Source organism: Neopsephotus bourkii, unplaced genomic scaffold (genome assembly GCF_033783945.1).
Source record: "Neopsephotus bourkii isolate Nb327-2 ecotype Australia unplaced genomic scaffold, CSIRO-AGI_Nbou_v1 NB_196, whole genome shotgun sequence".
In the NCBI taxonomy this organism is placed as follows: domain Eukaryota; kingdom Metazoa; phylum Chordata; class Aves; order Psittaciformes; family Psittacidae; genus Neopsephotus; species Neopsephotus bourkii.
Window position 1 is genome coordinate 4,251,310 of NW_026900709.1, and position 20,567 is coordinate 4,271,876.

The following is a 20,567-nucleotide window of genomic DNA, read 5'->3' on the forward strand; positions in this document are numbered from 1 at the left end:
CCTTGGTACTGCTGTCATCGTCCACCAGAGCAAGAGCCATCCCTGTGCCACTCCTGCCAGCAGGAGATGGGATTTCTGTATCGCAGACAACTTGATTGCAAACTGTGTTGTCCAAACAACAGTGCATAACCATAATGTGCTGACTTTGCTGCTGCACTAGGAACTGCCTGGTCTGTCTCTCGATGATGACTGCTTGGCTGCATGGGCTGTGAGCAGCCTTTGTCCTTGTGTGATCTTCACTGCTGAGACTAAAGTCAGCAGCAGTTTGGCCAAAATTAGGTTTGGAACTTGATTGCTGAACTTCATGCCTGGGCAAGGCTTTCTTTCAGTGCAGAGCATCAGGGCATTGCAGGTCGACTGGGAAAGGGAATTGGTCCTTCCTACGTTTAGTGTCTTCAGTTTTTCATTTGTATCAGATGAAAGTTAATGTTGCTGACAGTGAAGGGAGGTGGACCAGTTAAGAGGAGAACAGTGTCTTTATTGCCATTTTGCATCCTTTCTTTTGCTGCCTTCCCGCTGGTGGAGAGAAGGGGAAGTTGCATGGCTTTATTTCTGCTGAAGAGTGATAACAACATTGCAGGTGATGGCTGCTAAACACAGAAGTTACATCTCAGAGATAAACTCGGTACTTTAGTATCGCTAAAATTCCTGTGGCAATTTCAACATACAATATATGCAGAATTGGTAAAGTGTATGCATTTCATCTTCATTTTAACAGAATATATTTCTGCTACTGTACTTCCAAAGTGATGGGACAAGAGGAAATGGCCTCAAGCTGTACCAGGGAAGATTTAGATCTGATATTAGGAAAAATTTCTGCCCCAAAAGGGTGGTCAGCACTGGAACAGGCTGCCCAGTGCAGTGGTGGAATCACCGTCCCTGGGAGTGTTCACAAACTGTGTAGACAAGGCCCTCAGTGGTGGACTTTGTAGCGCTAGGGTAAGGTTGGACTTGATCTTAAAGATTGTTTCCAACCGACTTAATTTCGTGATGATTTGAATACAGCACCATGAGAAGGTGTGGCTGTCCCTTCTGCTGTTACTTACAGTGTCTGGGGGATCACTTAATCAGCATTGCTTGGGCACCTCATGGTGTAATGGACCTTCAAGGCTCATATTACCATTATTTATTCTACCTTTTTGGGCTGTTTTTAGCAGGGGGAGGTGATGGTCACTGAACAGGAGCCTCATTATGCCCCTGGTGATAAAGACACAGAGGTTTTTAGACGAGATGCAGACAATGAGAGTTCACTTTTTCAAGAGACAACATCAGAAATAAAGTCAGTGCCCCCACTGTTGCCTCGCAGATCCTGTTGAAGAGTTACCTCCTGGATGTCCTGGAATCCACTGCGAATCTTCTGCTGGTTTCAGTGAGGTCAGAGCTGCACCTCAGTACTAATGGGAATTTCTGCCATAATCAGGCATGTGATTTGTGAGTCATCTGAAGGCCCAGTCTTAGCTTTTTGTCACACCTTCTGCCTTTGCTGTGATTGTAGAGGGTGGCTGGAGCAGAACTGAGCTCTACAGATTGAGGTAGTTTCTGTTTCCAGCTGATTTGTCTTGTTAACGTAGTAAAAAAGTCTTTTCTTTAGGCCAGAAGAAACCATCAGGTACCTGTCAACTGCTGAATTACTTACTAGTAACTCTTTAATGGCACACTTTTGTTTACCAAGTGGTGCTAAGAGTATATTGCTATAAAAAGTGAGTACATTTTAAATCATGGATCTCTACTGACAGGGGCTTTTGTTTCCTTCCACCACCAGAGGCTGGACGCCCAGTTAGGACTGCAGATTTCAATTGTCTTCATGCTATCCCCGTAAGGACTGGCTTTGCGCATTGCTGTTGGGAGATACCTAAAAAGCCTCCTTACCATGAATAGGTGAGGTGCTACGCTGGTTTGTAGGCAGATGCATGGCTTTAATGGGTTATTAAAAGTGGTTTAAAAAGCTTCCACTGAGGGAGGGAAAGGTAAAACGTGAGAGCAACACCCTGGAGAGGTTGCTGGACCATGATACTTTCCTGGTGGTGTGCAGAGGGCAAAGGAAATTGGCAACGTTAACCCTCTCTTCTTTTCCTTATGTAGCATTCCTTTAGCTGAATGTATTAACTGATGCTCCTATAGATAAAGCCTCTGTGAGGCTCTAGTAAATGAGAGTTTGCGTAGGTAGCTGCAGGGGGGAGCAAAGATATTTGTTATATGGTGAGCTTAAACTATGCAGTAAGCTGGGGTAGCAGTGAATACAGAACAAGAGGTATGAGCCTGGTGTGTCCTTGTGCACCAAACGGTGTCTGTCTCTTCAGCCAGGTTTATTTCAGGAGGCTCTTGCTGCTGCTGACAGTGAATACATGGCATAGTAGCCATTCATTTTCAGAAGATTCCTGTATTAAGTTCAATTTTCAGTATGAACTTATATACTTGATGTACCTGAATTATGGTGTTTCTTGGCTGTTCTCAAAGGTTTTGTTCAGGTGTTTTTCTAGAACCTAAACCCATTTTTAAATGCCTGTACCTTTTTGTCCTATTTTAGGGTACATATGCACTGCTTTCAACCTGTTTTTATGAACAGAACTTAAGAAAACAGTTCTTACGGCTTCTACGTAGCAATCAGTTTAGGTATCAGAGAGGCTTGGGGATTGCTGTGCTGTGGGGGATGACTCCCACTATTTCAACACAATGACATGAAAATTTAGGAATGCTGAAAGAAGCAATGAAATATTGTCAGTCTTTTCCCTGGCAAAATTAGAAATCAGCTGGCATTTTGGAAATGTCAGCTTCATGTTACAACTAGATTATTTCCTTTTGTTTATGTTGAAAATCAGGTATTTAACCTCAAATGAAATTTGGAAGAAATCCTTCACTAGAGCATCAATCACCATGCTACCTTAGATAAGGCTTATAAGTTAGCCTTATGTTTTATGCCAGAGTGTAACCATTTCTTGCTCCTGGATGGATTTGCCATGGAATGGACAGATTTGAATTGTCCTCTATTAGGTTTGTGAGCAGAGACTGAAGTAAAATCGAATCTTATCTGAAACAGGATTTTAACACTCTGAAGTGCTGTGCAGCTTTGGTAAACCACTTTAAAAGGGGGTTTATAACATGAAAATGTGAAAATTTGGCTCTGTGACTAAGTGACCCGATTTCTTAAGGCTCTTAGTATTTGTAGCTCCAGTTGTAGACTGTGGTTTTAGTATGGACATACAAAGTGGACTAGAATGCATGGGTTTGGCTTTCAAATGTGACAATGTCCATCTTAACTCCTTCTGCATTTGTGTAGAGGTCACATGAATGAGCATGGGAGAACAGGCATTTTCTAGTCTTCCTTTTACCCTGTGTGTGTGTTAATCTGTTCTAGAAGCAGCCCAGTAACAGCCCATTTTAATTCTCATCTGCTCGGTAGAAGCTGCAGATGTCAAGGAGGTCCTATCCACCCCAGTCAGGGTGGGGAGCCTATCTGCGAGTGTGGCTGGCTGCATACTGGTGACCCTGAAGACACTCGTTTTACATACAAGAGCTGCATGTACCTTGTGTTTAGTCTGTGTGCTGCCACATCTGCATTCGCCTGCATCCGAGTCCTCCATGGTGGCTAATGCTTATGACCATTTGCCTATATTTTGTAGCAAATGCTTGGCTTATTTTATACAAATGTTTATTATGCATCCATTAACCTATAGGAAGTTCCTACAGATCCAAACTAGGAAAAAAAGATCGTGCAGAATGAGCAGCATGTATCTAATCAAGGATTCTGTGCAAGGTTTTACAGCAAGCACATTTTCCCCAAAATAATATACTTGCAAGTAATGAAATTCTTGGAAAGAAATATTAATGCTGTACTGCCGAGGGAAGCTCTGTGTGTGTGTGCTTTGCAGAAGTGAGAACAGTCTTTCTGAATCTTCCTTTCCTTGGAAATCAAAACCATTTCAATGCCTGACAACTTGAGCTCAAGCAGAATTGAAGTAGGTGAATGTGTCTCAGAGTCAGCAGTTGTGAGAAGGAGTAAAAGAGCAAGAGAGATGAATCTGTGTAGTTCTGAGCTAGCGCTGATGTGAGGAATGGTTGCCAACCCCCCCGTTCACATGAAGGAACGCTTTTCTTTCTCTCTCCTACAGATGCATCCTGGAGGGTGCTTTCAGTGAGCAAGGGGAACCTGCAGCAATAATAGCACACAGGGAGACAGTTCTGGCACACAGAAAACACTAGGTGGTTGTTGTTTCCTGTAAAGATAAAAATGGAGGGATAATGTGCAGTAAGAGTAGGGAGGAAAACACCCAAACCACATTTAACCAGATTTTGTGTGTGCTCACATACACACAGGAAAATCAGTTTTCATGGTTTGGGTTCAGGAGTATTTTAATACTTCATATTCTCCTGTCTTTGAGAAGTAGGCTATTGGAGCAAGTTCATTCTAATCAGCGAACATGTGGAAAATGATCCTATGAATATATAGCTTAAGGGTAGTATGATGGCATCTTGCAGTGTAGATATTGGCAAGAATTAGATAAAATAATTGTAAAAGCTTACACTACTTGGAAGTATTAGGTGTCTTTGTTGTCTGCCATATGGGTGTGCAGTAACAGGGCACAAATGTGGTACAAGATTCATACATCGGAGTGACTTTTGCCTTCACGCTACCATGGCAGCATCACGAGAGGAAGGGGAGCAGCAGCAGCCCCTGAGGCCAGGCCACAGCGCTTCTGAGGTGGGAGGGTGGGAGAAGGGGCCTCCTTCCAGGGAGCTGGAGCAGCAACATGAGCAAGCTGAGCTCTGGAGGGAGCCACAGCTTCCTTCTTCTCTTTCTGGCTCTGAAGAAGGTTTCTTGGAGATGAAGGCTGAAGATAGGCATAGGAAAGGAAAATGTGAACCTAAGCAGAGATCCCCCGAATCTTGATTTTCTGTGAGATACTGAGTACAGGTCAGAGGTTCTGGGAAGAAACGTCCAGTGTTTGACCAGGAACTGAAATACAGTTTGTTTGTGGCTGTTGTTTCATTTCCTGTTTTTGAGATTACGAAGGGATTTGCAGTTAGGAGGTGCATATTCCAGCTCACTGCGTGACTTTAGGCTCGTGGTGCTCGAGGTAGGCTGTTTACACAACTGCAGTTGACCTCTTTTGAATAAACTAAGAGGACTGGAAATGTATTTCTGGCTTGCACAGTTCAGGATGAACCCATCTATAACATGCAGTCACTTGAGCAGCCTAACAGTTGTAGCAATAGCTGTTGTTTTCCAGCTTGCAGTAGGCATGTTCTTTTGAAAAGGGTTTTTGAGGGAAGCTGGACCTGCAGAACCTGCTCATGCAACAAAAACCCAATGAAAACAGCAGCAAACCATTACTTGCAAAGTTTATGCCTCAAACCCAAGTGTCCCAAGTTTGAAGTGGTTGAGGACAGATGTCAGTTTTGTGTTCTCTTCTCAGCCTGTGTGCATGTGTCCAGGACCTACAGGTTTCAGCTGTGGGCTGATACCACCCTTGTTCTCACAAGGCTATAGAAGTGGGGTGGATGTAGCCAGCCTACGTGTTTCATGTCTTACCCCTTTACAAAATGAGGACCTAGAGTAAGGCTGTTGACAGCATGTGCTGCTTCTGCCCTGTGTGTTAAAAACTGCATCTGGAGATAGAGGCAGCTGTGTCTCAGCAGAGCTTGCATGTGTGTGCTGTGAGTGCTGAAGGTGTCTGCTCTGTTTTGAGCTAAAGGGGACACGGCAGAGAGGGAGACATGTCCTAGAGCATCTCTGTGTGTCAGAAGCTTATGGTTGTGATAACCAAAGCAGACCCTTTGGCAGGGAGGGGAATGGCCCATGGGAAGCTGCAGGGTCACTGATGGCATTTCAGTGGCTCCCATCCACCTGCAAGTGCTGCACAGGCTGTGGGAGGAATGCACCGAGCAGTGCTGAGGTGTGAACCCTGTTTCACAGAGTGCCCTTAGGCCTCTCTTCCCTGACCCAGGTGGAGGTTGAGGTAGCAGGATCTTGTTTGATGTTGGCTCCTTGGTTTTCCTCCTCTTTCAGTGCAGTTCTTCTAATGAAGTTTCTGTGAGGTCCTCCTTACTCTGTAGCTTTTCCTTTGTGAATAGCCTGTGTCAGAAATTAGCTTGTGGTTAAGAAAGTTTCCTGTTTTGCTTGATGTTGGCTTCCCTGGTCTCCTGTTCCCTCTGTGCTGGTCAGAGGTGCAAAACCATCTGGTTTAAAGAGCTTTCAGAGAATGGACTTTAGTTTTCCATAGCTGGTAGGAGTTATCTCTTTAGCAAACTATTAAGTGGATGTGTAGTTCATTGAGGTAATTGTTGAGTTCCCCCTCCATTAAGTGTTTCCGGATGAAAAATGACTTTGTGTAAAGTTGTAAAAATATTAGTAAGTCACCTGACAGGAGTTACTTGTTAGGAAAATGTAAGTGGTGGGTTTTATTTTGCTAGAAGCAAAGCAAATAACTCTGAATTTTGACTGCCATTGGCTTTCTGAGGCTGCTGTCACCCTCACATCTTGGGGTTTGGGGTTATTTTTAGCAAAACCCCTGAATGTTTGGTGCAAGAAGATTAAATCTGCCCCAAATCTTGAAATAAGGGACTTGAAGATGTATTTTTACTTAACTCTTTCTCACTGACAAGTGAAACATGAAATTTTGCTGTATGTTGGTTTGTTAAAAGCAGCAGAACTATGAAGATGCTCACCAGCTTAGAAATGGAGCATTTCCTCAATGCCTTTTTAATTGCCAACTCTTATAATTGTATATACTTTTTTTATTGGAAGGGAACCTTTCATTTCAAGGTGTATGCAAAGACTTTGTGTGGACAGATAAATAATCTAAAGTCACCTGGTATTTCTGCTAGTGACATTTTACTTAACAGCTTCCCACATTAGAGAGAAAAATGGTGTGTTGCCTGCAGATGAACAATTTCTTTCCACTCCCATTAAATTCTGTGCGGAGGTGTGAATATATATAATTAGATACTTGGGACAGGCTGTGAAACAGAAAATGAGAGAGGAAAACTTCATTTCCGAAACCATTTCGATGTTATCCACTAATTAAAGCGACCTCCTTGTACACGGGATGCTTTGCAGCTGTGGAAGCATGGCAGCAGCTCCACATAACCATGGAACAGTTTCTGCTTTTAGCTCTCACAGGAATGGAGTGCTGGAGGATGCACGATTCGGGAGTTGCTACGGCTGGTTTCATATATTTAGTAAGTATATTAATAACATTATAGCTCTTCCCAGAGGGTGCAGCTGAGGTGAAGTGCATGCCAGAAGATGATGGTGTTAAGCAGCCCGTTATTGTTGTGGGGTGAGGCTAAATCTGTTGTGTCACACCTGTGCAGTTCAACAAATAACTGATTGCTTTTTATGAAAGTGTATTTGTCTGCAAACTGTGTTGAGATCTTTGTTTCAAACCAGCAGGAATGTGCTTAACAAACTAAATAAAGCATGAACGGCCACCTGACAGCTGAGAAAGGCTCCTCTGCTCTGTGTTTAATTGTTATATAGGCTCCTGGTGGATGCTGATGCTTTCTGTTGTGCATGATCTCGAAGTAAATTTACTAACCTGACTTTAGGGCTCAGATGTTGTACTTAACTGTCACGTGGCAGAAGTCTGAACCAGATTGAGAGATTAAAGTTTCTATACAGAGAACAAAGTTGAGAGTTACGATCTGTAAAGAACTTTCAGTAAATGCAACCCCAGGTGTAAACATGTTGAGGCACCACACAGGGGTATAGTAAGCAGCAGTTACAGTACAGATGCTGTAGATAGGAGAACGTAGATTATCTTGCTGTTCTCTTGAGACTCTTGGTGCAGTAACAGAAACCTCAGACTGTGCTAAAGGAAGTAGGGATTCTTGGGGACTATACAGCAGGTATTTTCAATGCATTGGAGATAGTAACCTGTCAGTTACTCAGCTTGGAAATTCAAACTGAATACTTAGGATGAGAATCTTGTTTTTCATGATTACACCGCATATCCCTAGAAATGTCAACTAACACCCACAAAATCTTGACTCATTAAGAAGCTGGTTAACTGGAGTGATAGTGTTTCTGTCCTGCTGTGGTTACTGGTATGAAGCACAACATGGATGTTAGGCACATGGATGTGAGAGCAGGTGTGCATGCTATTGCAGACTTCTATCCTCTAAAAATTCCTGTGCAGATCCATACCTGAGGCTCAGTCAGTGGATTCCTTTTGCGAGGCAGCCAAGTGTTTATTGTTGATGTAGACATCATCTGGGTGGTGCTCTCCAAACCTTAGGAAAAAGCACAGCCAATATGGGCTTCAGGTACAGTATCACTTTGCTCTCTTTTGTCTCTGAGGGAGAGGTTTAAGAGATACTGAGCCTTGGGGAGCTAGCTTTGCCCTTCTTGGAGAAGATGGGGATGCTGACATGATAGCTGACCATCCCTGGAGCTTACGTGTGTTGTGGCTGTCCTTGGAGGAAAGGAGCATTATCTTGCAGAATCTCCATCTATTGTTCTCACTTTTCAGCTGCATCTTCTGGCTTCCATGTTGCATTATTGACAAAGTTTAAGGCACGTTGCTAACGCTTGTCTCATGCTCCCTCATCAAAGCCACTTTTGCAAGGAGCAGAGAGTATCTCCCATTCCTATGGACCTCCACAATCAGCCTGGATAGATTCTCTAAATGCCACGGAAATGATTGTTCAGTTGTGTGACAACTAAATGCTTTTTTATTATCTTCATAATCACTCATTTACATTTGCATTGCAGCCTATGCATGTGTGTCTGCTGCAGCAGGAAGCACGCTTATCCAGTAGGAATGGTCCAGTGCCAGGAGGGTGAGCACAGAGGAGGGATGTGTGGCCTTTCTGGCTGTGTCCCTCTTCATTCTGGTTGTGGCTTTCCCATGCCTCCCAATAAGGCCAATTTACAGCTTCCTCCACTGAGTGGAGGAAGGCAGAAATTAATCTGGAGGGGAAATTGTTCTGCCTGAGCAGGCAAATAGAAGGAAACTGTCTCACTGACTGTGTTGCTTTAATCTCTTTTTATGAGCTACCTGGAGCGCAGAGCTCTTTATCTGACCCACCATCAGAGCTGGCAGGGGCCCAGCAGGATCTCAGCTAGCTCGAGCTGAAGGATTTGCTAGCTTTTGCCAACTGCCTTCCCCTTGGCAAATCTCCCCATGAGCAGAACCAGGAGCAGGGTGTCTTGGTGCGTGCAGCAGCTGTGAGCAGCGTGCTGCACAGAGGCAGGATCCTGCTTTTCCTTTTGGTCTTGAAGACCCTGTGTGCTCCATGGCAGATGGGTGGGAGCGATGCCCACCTTTCCCAAAGGTGCAATCCTGCAGACCCTTCTGTGGGCCAGGTGTTGCCTTCCCCTTACTGCACACTGGCGATGTGCCTGGCCTGGTGGAACTGCTTTGCATGTGGGCTGTGTTTAATCCCATATGAGGGGAAATGATGCATCCTTGTCTACATTTCAACTCCTTCTGGCCTCCTGCAATTGCTCCCTCATCACTATTGACCTGCACAGCCCTTTGGCTGGGACTTGCCATCGATCTAGCAGGGGTATTCCTGCTGCAGCACAAGCTAGCAAGGTCCTTCCCTTTCTTAGCCTCACTGGATTTGTATGTTTCCTAGTCCTTCCCTTGTCTTTTCAAGGCATGGGAAAGAGGCTTGGGTGTCTTTTCTTGCAATAGCCACCTTATCATCTTTGGCCATAACCACTGATTTATAGTGTGTGCCTAAGCTGTGCTGTTTAACACACCTCCATGCGTGCCTGGGTGAAGACTTTCTGACTACCTGAGAGACTGACTGTGGGCCACAGCTGACTTGCTGAAGAGACTGAGTTTTAGTCAAAAATGTCTCCTCCTATGAAGATGGACTGAGAGAGCTGGGCTTGTTCAGCCTGGAGAAGGCTCAGGGGAGACCTAGTAACAGTCTTCCAGCTCATAAAGGAGGCCTACAATAAATCTGGAGAGGGAGCTCTTACAAGGGTTTGTAGTGGTAGGAGGAGGGAGAATGGTTTTAAACTGAAAGACAGGAGATTTAGATTAGGTATGAGGAAGAAGTTCTTCCCTGTGAGGGTGGTGAGACTGGCACAGGTTTCACAGAGAAGCTGGGACATGCACCCTTCATGAAACCCTGGTGGGTTTGTTACTCTTCCTGCAGAAACCTTGAACCTTTTGTTCAGAGTACATCAGTGGGAAGTTTAGAGGCACTTGAAACAGCTTCTCGCCCACTTTCCATTTTTGTTGCTGATAAGAATGACAGATGAAGGGAGCCTGAAAAAATTAGTTGACTCAATGCACGTCTTGAGTCCATTTTGCAATTAAATGTACTTTCATTCTTCACAGACTCTTTCCCAGTTCAGTTTAAAAATTACTCTTGGATAGCACAGGAAATGTCTTAAACATTTCACCCCATCCAACAAGCTGTGCATGTAGTAATATGGTGTGCATGTAGTAATATGGACAAGAAAACCACTGCAATTATTAGGCATTTTCTCATGCAGTGTAATTTACTATTATTACTGTAATTTTTATTTATTAATAAGATAGCATTTATTTTTAGTTGTTATTAACACAGTTATTCTGTGTTAATAGCCTAACTGATGAGACAATGTGTTCCGAGTGCCCTTTGAAATCTGCTTCTGAGTAAAAAGTGGGAATAATACAAGCAATATTAACAGTCAACCCTTTAGGCCAGCTCTTGTCATTCATTACGTACCCAGTGCTGTCCAACATCCCTGTTGTGACATCTAGTTGCTGCTATCACACACTTATTTACCAACCACTAATAGTAACAGTAAGCGATAGGAAAAGAAAGGGTTAAGTGTGCTGTGTTGGTATTTTGGAGGATAACTGGCTGTTTTTGTTTCCTTCTGCTCCTGTAGTTGCATCTTTGCTAACTTGCACCCCAGTGTGTTCTGCCCAAGGTTGTTTATTTCTCCCATGCTGGTGTCTTGTCACTCTGTGGTTAGTGTTATTTGTCTGAGGACAGGGCTGTAAAAGCATTTTGAATTGGACAGCTCTAGGAGACAGAACTCCCACATATAAGTAGTGGTCCTTAAATAAATGAAGATTTGGGTTTGAACACCAACCGTTATTTGATTGTGGTTTTGTTTTTAAACGTGGAAATCAATGAAACTTTAGTAGTAAATTTTGTTACTGTCCGTTTTTGTAGCAGGCAAGAGCTCCTTAACAACGGAATGCTTCCTCCTCACACAGCATCCCCCAAATCCCTTGGGGGCTCAGTAATGTAAAGATGGGATTTGCACTTGACTTGTTAAATATCAGTTTGACTTACATAGTACAAAGAGACGTTCATGTGCTGGCACAGCTGATTTGGGAGTTGCTTGATAGGCGAGTTTCCCTTTCTGCCATATGTAAACAGCCAAGATAATGTATATCATGGAAGTTGCAGAGGAGTTCTGCAAGTGCCTATACAAGCTCAGGTGTTGAGTGCAGGCCTTTTCTGATAGTGATCTGTTGATTGCTATCACACTGTTTACTGCATAAGCACATGCTGTGGTTAAAACATGCCTGTGAGACAACAGCAACCCAGCTGTGATCCCCAGAGGAATAACAGATCAACCATGGTTTCTAGCAGTGGCAGCTACAATGATGTTATGCTGCACTGGTGCATCCAACCCTGTAGCTGTAGACCTGGAGTGAATCTTCCTGTGGAAGTTGAAGGGCACAGGACTGTGCTCAAGTCCTGAGCTGTCATGCATCTCTCTTCCATCTTTCTTCTTAGTATTTTTATAGGAGAGAAGGACTTGCCAGAAACACTTTCCTTACAAAGAGTACTGATGAGTAACATCATGTGCTTTCAAATGGGGCATAAAATGTCCTCACTGATCAATTTTCTAGCCTTATGAAGTCTCTCAGAGGTGAGTTCAAGGAAAAAAAGATGGAAAGAGCTTGAAAACGAATTCTCTTTATTTACAACAACAAAAACCATCCGAATACTGAGAAAGGCTGAAACTCAGTGGCTTGAGAGGTGGAGGGCAGACTCATTTACCATAATGTTGTGCAGCTGCACTCCACATGTATTATTTTCACTTTACTGTCAGATATTTAATGTCTGTGGGTAGCCAGTGTTCTCTTTTCGCTTGTTCTAAATATTTCATGTGTGTAATTGCAGTATAAGACGTTGTTCCTAGTTATTACAACAGAGCAGAGATTGATAGATCTTAAAACCCACCTATCAGTGTTTGCACACACTACAAATTTAATGACAGATGCAGACTAATGCTAGAAAATGTATTCCTGTAATTAAAAAAAGCAACCAAACTCGTACTTTGAAGCTGGAATTACAGTTTAAGAAAAAAAATAACCTCATAATGGCAATCCACTTGAGTTAATTAGTTGTCTGGACTTTTAGACCAAATTTGCATGAAATGCACAAGGTGAATCATTTTCTCTTGTTCCTGGATACACACATGAGGCTATTTCTGTGTTGTGTTTCTGGAGATTACAGGGTTGCACAAAATAGCATCTTTCTAGCTTGCAGCCAGCAAGCTCCTGGCTTTTCTTATCTCCTAGAGGTTCAGAGATGAAGCTCTGAAACTCATTTTTCACTATACAGGGTACTCTGGGGCCCCAGGGTATTGCATGAGTTTAGGAGCTTGAAGGGAGGTTAATCTACATTGCTCCCTGTTTGAGGTGAGGCTCAGTTTTTGGATTTGAGCTCACGGTGAGACAAACAGAAAGAACGTTAATGCACAGCTGTATATTATCAGTATGTTTCCCATTTACCTGACAGATGAAGCTATGCTGGTGAAGTTTAATGAATTAATGAATTAATCGTGCATTATCTGTGATGTGGTTCTAGTGAGAGAGAGAGGACATAAATCTACAAACTGCATCAAGGAGGGTGGGTGAAGGAAAGCACTCAGATAATTCCGCTGGTTTTCGACAGTGCTGTACTATTTGCTGTTTCATTCTTCTATAGTGTTAAAGATACAACCTTTGTTAAAACATTTATTTGTCCATCAGCAGTTTCTTATGTTTGCTGGTATCTCAGAAAGCATGTAAGATAATGATAAATGTTGAGTTTAGGAAAGAACAGTTCACTTTCATGCAGTCTATTACCTGTATTTTGACACACATAGAAGACATTCATTTCACTCTTCCTTCTTGTTTAGGATTTTCGCAGAGCAAGAGGGGAAGGGCTAAATACTGGAGGGGAAAAACAGACAATGGGATAAAGCATCCTTTATAATGTTTGCTGTTGGGGAAGGATAAAAGGGTTCACTATGAAAAGCCCCGATTAGATATACACTATTGCATGAGCTGTTTAGTTTTAGTTGATTGTTTTCATCAGGAAGTACTTTCACTATTCTTAATTGTCAGTGTGAAGAGGCTTCTTGGGCTCTGCTGGCAGAAGGCATCAGCCACACACCAGTCCTCAGGGCCTGGGAAGAAGGACAGGAGGACCCTGGTCTGCTGACTGCACAGGCATTTGGAGATGAGTTATGGTTACCTGAGACTGTCTCAATCGTGGCAGGGATGAGAACAAGCCCTGTCCATCTCCAGCACCCAGGACCCAGTTAGGAAGAAGCACAGTCATCTTTGCTCATTTCTTTGCTCTTTATCGAGTTCAGGTCTCCCTAATCTTGAAATGGCACCTCAAAATACAGGTTACAGGTTAGGCCCACTCAGTGATCACGTTTTTTCTTTGTCAGTCAGCAAGGTAAGGGGCAACTGAATTGATCCTTAGGCTCTACGTGCCGAGAAAGGTCTACACCTTCCCTTGTCTTCTTCCTCAGTAGGCCTGTGGAGGGAGATCAGTGACTATATCAGGGAGGAGTAGGACTTTCTGTGTCAGAAGAGTTGGTGGTGTTATAGCACAGTGGGAAGGTGAATGCCATCTTACAGCTAGCTCCTTGCTGCATGTTCTTTGTTAGGAGCTAGCAGTTTGATCTGTGGGATGTTTACGTGCAACTTACACATATGAAGGTGCACACAGGAAGCCATTTGCATTGGGAAGACAAGTACAAGTTAAACACATTCATTTCTCCGTATGCTTCATTGTGAATATGCACAGAATAACACTGCTTCTAGATAATGCTGCTTTTTGGTTACAGTAAGTATCTCCATGTTTGTTGGAGCTCAGAAACTAAGTAATTCTAAACACTGATTAAAATCAGAGATAGCTGAAGCAGTTTAACGCGTAGATTGTGATTTGACTCTCTAGTCTTTGTCTTCTCACCCAGTTCTGTCCATTGCAGCTGATAAGGGCCGCTGTGGTGCACTGTGCACTCTTTGTCTAGGCCCTGAAGATGCTGACTTCTTCCCTTGGTCATTAGTGCTGATGAAATTAGAGGTTTATAACTTTAGGTCCAAGTCATTATTCCTAATCTAATCAATGCATTTGAAAATGTTTCCTCTAATAAAATTGTAACGACTTTACATGATTTGTCGTGCTTATCAAAAACATGGTTTTAACATTTTCATATTTAAAGGCACTGAGCTTCTGGAGAGGAGTATACATTAATACATCATTGCTGAGCTTATTTCCTGCCTCTCCATCTCTCCAGTCAGTAAATCAGAATAACCCAGTCAGTGTAATCACAGTGATGTACAGCCAGCGTGGCACTGGAGTCAGGCTTTGCAAACATCTTACAGTCCTGGGAGAGGTCCCTTGTGCCAGCAGGATTGCTTCTCTGCCGCCACCTTCATCATTCAGCTGTGTGCTTTGCTTCTGTATGAAATAGACTATTAGCAGGCTTATGATAAAGGAGAAAATAACGCTCTATAATGTAGAGGTTTGACTGGAGAAATGGCTTTTATATTGTAAAGGGAATAAGATAAATAACCCCCCACAGTGGGAACTGATTTACTAAGGCAAAGCGAATGCAGCAGTGTAACAGCAGAGCTGGGTGTTTGTTCAGAGGCTTTTGAATCAAATTAATCCAAATGTTTGGTTTTTAGGAATGTTCCTGGAATGTGTTAAGGCTACTATTTAATTCAAATTAGCTCTGTTTTTAAAACAGTCTGCTGTATGCATTTGGGTTCAGGCAGGTGAAGAAGGACCAGAGGACATGAATTTACTAGTGCCACATGTATTTAGCCCCCTGTTTGAACACAGAGCCCCTGTCTGAACACAGAGCTGATGCTGTTTCATGCACTGCTCCCCCTGCTCGGCTTCTGCAGGGCTAGGCGGGGGTGGAAATCATGGGTGTGATTTTTGATCTTGCAGGTGACAAACTGATGCAAGGAGGGAGAATTTGGCTGTGCCTAAGGTCTGCAGGAGGACTGACATTTTTATTAGCTCACAGAGGCCTTGCTTAGTGTCCAAAAAGCTGGGTGGAGGAGATGCAGGGGCGGATGCAATGATGATGGAGGGGCTGGTGCTAGGCAGAGGGATATCAACTCACTGGGATTCCCCACTTGGACTTTGTGGGGGGAGGGTGTTGGTGCTTCTCATTGCTCCAAAAGGGAAGAAACTACCTGAATGGCAATGCTTGCAATACAAATGACTGAGTCCTCCTGCCCTCTGCCTCTAACCCTAAGCCACTTGTTCCTCCTCAGGCAACAGCCCAAAAACCGTGTGGGTGAATACACCAAGAGGTTTTTGTCTGCACTATAGTAGCGCAGCGGCAGCAGCATCGTGGCTAGTGATACAGCAGCGTAACTGGCAAACTGCAGTAGGCAGATGGCAGGTCTCGCACTAAAAGAGGATGTGTAAACGACCAAAGATAGGTTCTTACAGTCTTTCTCAAAGCCAGAAGTTTGTCACTGTGTGAGCTCTCAGTCTAAACATCCCTGTGAAATTTCAAGCCTGAAGTCTACTACTGGTTTATTAAATAATTCTGGCATCTGAAGTGGATGCTGTGAATCACTGTGTGTGCCTGAGTGCGGGGTGTCTTGGATGTGTCACACATTTGCTGTACAGCACAGACCAGCCAGGCTGTGCTGCCCTCTACACTGGCTGCTGGGCTCCCCTCAGCCGGCCAACCCATGTTTCATCTACAAAGGATGAGTGGTAGGAGAACCAAGCTGGGAAACAGTCACACACAACATGCTTGGATTTGTTGACAGGTTAAGGCAGAGCCATTGCTTGTGAAGTGGTGGCATGTAGGGTGTTGCTGTGCTGCCAGGTCTCTGCCACACACTGCTGGAGGTGTTGGTTCAGTTTGGCCTTTGGTCTCATGGGTGAGAACTGCTGGTGGCCTTCTGCATCCCCCATGTTACATCCCCTCAGGTTAGATATAAGGGAGAAGTTCTTTACTATGAGGGTGCTGAGGCACTGGCACAGGTTGCACAGAGAAGCTGTGGCTGCCCCATCCCTGGCAGTGTTCAAGGCCAGGCTGGACGGGGATTTGAGCAACCTGCTCTAGTGGAAGGTGTCTCTGGAATGGCAGGGGGTTGGAACTGGATGAGCTTTGAGGACCCTTCCAACCCAAACCATTCTGTGATTCTGTCTTTGCTGAGCGTGGTTGCATGATGCATATCACATCCCACTGACTGGAGGGGTTAGTGGGGATGTGCCTGCACTCTGCAGACAGCTGAGAAGATAAGGCTGGCTTTTCTTCCATTCCAACCTTTCTTTTCTCTTGCTGATCTGTTTTAACAGGAAGACTCAGTTAAGGAGAACAGTATTTCCTGTGCAGTGCAAACTGTGTGCAAATATGTAATGTAATTCAGCTCTGTGGAGCTGCCATATCCTGTGTGAACAGCAGTGCTGGAGTTGCCCATTAGTAATACCCATTTTCTTTTCTCGGCCTTTTTAATAGTGAAGAGAGATAATTCTCAGTTCCCAGCACCTGACAGATCCAGTAACGTCAGATACCTCAGCAGCGAGGAAAGGGAGATAAATGCAGTCACTGAGAACACAATTTATCAGAAAATGAGGCTCAAACTGTTAGCAGCTTGAGCAGCAGGTCCTCATCAAATCAGCAGCACTCCAAAACTAGCTCTAGTGATTAAACTACGCTCCTTTGTAGACATCAGTAGTGCAACTCTCGGTAACATTTGTTGAGAAGTAAACGTGCTCCTCAAAGGATGGAGTTTTTCTTTTTCAGGTGTTCTTATAATGAGGATGGAAAGTTGAACTGAGCAAGGTCTCATAGAATAATTAGGGTTGGGAAGGACCTGAAGATCATCTCCTTCCAACTGCTCTGCCATGGACAGGGACACCTCCCATAAAAAGCTCTATTAGCTTGGTTCCTTCTGAAGTGTGCTGCCCATGCCTGAGAGCCACTTCTACATGGACCTCTGTTTATGACTTTTCTCTCTGTCTATAATTTCTTCACCCCCTCCATGTATCAGTATCCTTTTTCCTTTTTCTTAATTCGACTTGCTCGCTGTGAGTCATGCTTTAATTTTTATGTTCCTGCTCTGCCTAAGGGCTCCCCATTCACTGTAAGAGTACATTGCAGTATGCAGCGTTTTATTGACTCGCTTATTTAATTTGTAGCCAGAAAATGAAGTTAAGCCATGGAATGGGCTTTATTTGTGGAACTGGAGAAAGTGTTTCTGCAAATGGCCAGGAGCATCAGCAGGCCAGATTGCATATGATGCTGGGCCCAGCCAAACTGCATATGATCTGTGAAATTCAGGAAGAACCCAGTTGGAGACGGATGAACAAAGTTTGTATCTATCTCTGCGCTGTGTGGCTCTTCCGTTATCACCTTGCCCAGTGAAACTCACTGGTGAATGTTTTTGGAGAGGTGGAAGGCAGTGCTCATTGCATTTGTGTTTCACCCAGATGCGGGTCTGCAGTGCCTCGGCTGGGGAGAAGCTGAGGCACAGCGGTGTGTGTCTGCTGGGGTGGTGTACCAGAGGTGGAGTGCAAGGATTTGGTTTTGCTAAGGGGCCTTCTTTTGTCTTATGAGTGAAGAAGTTTGGCATTTCCTAAGTCATGCATCACACACATCCCGTGCTGATACACTGCATTTAGGAGCTATTTGCTTTTCTGTTCCCCTGCTATTTAAATAATAGAGGTTAGCTGAGTAGTTCCTGATTCTGCAAGCATGTAACGGGGAGCAAGAGGTATGTTTAGAAAGAAGGTACAACCACCCTGGGACTTAATTTAATGGTGCTCAGTCCCTGGTTCTGGCTGAGCAGAGTATCGCTTTAAACTCTCGCTCTCAGGTATTTCCTCAGTTTTTAGTTTACGTTAGGGGGAAGATAAATCTCTTCAGCAGCATCTGTGCGTCACCACTGACATTTTAATTTTTGGATCAAAGATTTTAATTAAAATCTGACATAATTTGTGGTAAAAAATGAGAATGAATTGGAATTATATATGCAGTCTGAACTAATGTGAATTTATGTATCAGTTTCAAGAATGGCTGTGTCTGATTAATCCAAGCAATAGCAATGTATGCTTGATGAGGCTTTTGTTGCTCCTTTTGTATAATACAGCCATTACTCTTCCAATATAATGACAAGAAGAGAAGTTTTGTGCTGGCTTTCCCAGTTTCTCTCTGCTGGAGTTCTACTCTCATTCTGCCTCTCTTCCCCATTCTGGATGCTGTGTAATCATCCTGGCAAGACATGATTGCTCTCTGCACTTCATCTAGATATTTGTGAGGGAGAAAATGTTTGTTCTCATGATGGCTCAGAGTTTTACAGCTTGCACTTGGAAAGGGGGTGGTGAAATCCCTTCACAGCTCCATCTCAGGTGTGTGTCAGGGCTTCCCGACTATTCTCACGCCTGTGTGCTCATACCCGTGTGTCCTGTCTCAATCCACAGCTTAATGCAGCTTTATGCTCAATTCCCTCTGTTATTCACAAGTGGAGTATAAACATGTCCAGGATGTGTATTTAAAATGCTGTTATTTGGCAGACATTGTCTGTTACTCTGCACGGGCTTCAGTGGGAAAACAAGGAAAGATTTTCCAGGCTTTCTAGTCCCATTCTTCCCTGTAGCATAAACACCTGCCATATCATAGACTTAAGAGACATTTTCTGTCTCTGAGAATTCTAGTTAAAGTGTAGGCAGAGTGTCATTTTCTTAGTGAGACTGTGCATATGGACTGCTCATGACCCCGGTTTTGCTTTGGCATTGGACTGTCTCTGCACAAAACTCTGCTGAGGTAAACATTTTTCATGTCATCACTGCTTAAGTGTATAGAAAGGAAATGGCAGAGGTAGTGGGGCACTTCTGTGTATTTTCTCTGCTATTGCATGAACAAGAACACTCAAATACAAAAGAAGAAAAACAATTATGCTATAATTTGTAAGACACCAACATTCAGTATTACCCAAACTGCGCCATTTATTACATCTTGCTTAATTACTAGGGAACTCATGGTTAAAGAGATATGGTTTACATTAAGAGATTTCAAGTTAATTTCTCCTACCTGCCCTCTGATGATGTTTATGGTCAGAAATGAAAAGGATTATCTGTCAGGTTTGTAGTCTGTGTTTTCTGAAGATATCCCAAGCAGTCTAGTTGGAAAAACATTCAGGGATGGTGTGCAGTGTCTTTTCTGCACTTACAAAGAAATGCCTTAGTTAACTAAGACAACTCTTTAACTTATTTTTACTGCATGCTGATATATTCCTACCAGATGTGATTCATCAAACATGTAGGTTTAACGCAGAGCAATGTCTGAAAGCAGAGGGGTAGTTGTGTGGCTCAGTATAACAGCGTGTCAGCAGTGTTCACATCTCCTCTGTCCTCTCTTGCATGACCATGGGTGAGTCTGAGATCAGCCAAGTGCTAAAATGTCTTTTAAGTTTCACTGAGTACAGTAGATCTGTGTTTAAACATTTCACTGACTCAGCAAAACCTGGGGACGTATCATCAGCTCTATGCTTCACGCAAAGCGAAGTAATGAACTTCTGCTTAAGTAAATGTTGCCCTGGAGCCAGATCTGTTGCTTCAGTGGTTGATATATAAGTACCTCTAACCATACATAACAATGATATGCGATAGCTGTACTTGAGCTTTTCAGAAATATAAGGAAAAACAGCTTTATACCCAGTCTTGTATATTCTTCTACTTGGATTTCAGAACTCAGTTTCAAGCCGTGTATTTTCAGGCAGCAGAGAAAGGAAAAGCTCTCCAAGTTTAGCATTAAGGTACTCAGACTGTGTGTGCCACCAAAAGTAAGCTATAAATCCTGGAAGGTAACAGCTCAGCTCAGTTAATACTCTATAAATGTTCTACCCTTCAGTTCTTTGCAGGGTTAGTTACATCCCTTCTAATGCTTCTAATAGCCATGTTGACCCTGAAACCTAAGGATTCATTTAGACCCCTCCCAAATGTATCCTTTGTAATTTAGTATGTTGGCTGATTTCTGGGTGGTGTGGTTTTCATAGTTTCATATCCTTTCTGCTGTTGCATGTGAGTTTATTCTGGGGCGTGCTGTTATTGATAGGAGAAAATTATGCTTTCTGTCAGGGTTTAGGAAGGAACTGATGCCTGAGGTTGGGTTGTGCCAGCCTTTTAACACAGAAGCAGCACAACCAAAATCTCTCCATGTCAGTGTGGTACAGCACTTGCCAAATAACTGCACTTCATTTGGAGCGCTTAGGCTAGTGTTTGCATTTTCAGATCCTAGCAAATGGTTGCAGGATGAAGCATCCATTTTTCATGAGGGCAATAATGCCTTTGCCGTTTGCTGAGCTACAACAGTGTGCTTTGATCAATAGAGAACATTT

General features: G+C 43.5%; 1 protein-coding gene across 3 annotated transcripts in view; it reads left to right on the top strand.

The window, feature by feature from the left end:
• The window catches only part of PLCL1 (phospholipase C like 1 (inactive)), a 203,730-nt gene that overhangs the window by 123,805 nt on the left and 59,358 nt on the right, over window positions 1-20,567 (top strand). Inside the window, exon 1 of one of the 3 annotated variants that reach the window (XM_061377416.1) lies at window positions 7,035-7,179. The exons of the other annotated variants lie outside the window; for them this stretch is intronic. Within the exon in view, the coding sequence (XP_061233400.1) occupies window positions 7,090-7,179 (90 nt within the window). The 5' untranslated portion in view covers window positions 7,035-7,089. Of the gene's footprint in view, window positions 1-7,034; window positions 7,180-20,567 lie in introns of those variants that run through there. 3 annotated transcript variants of the gene reach the window in all.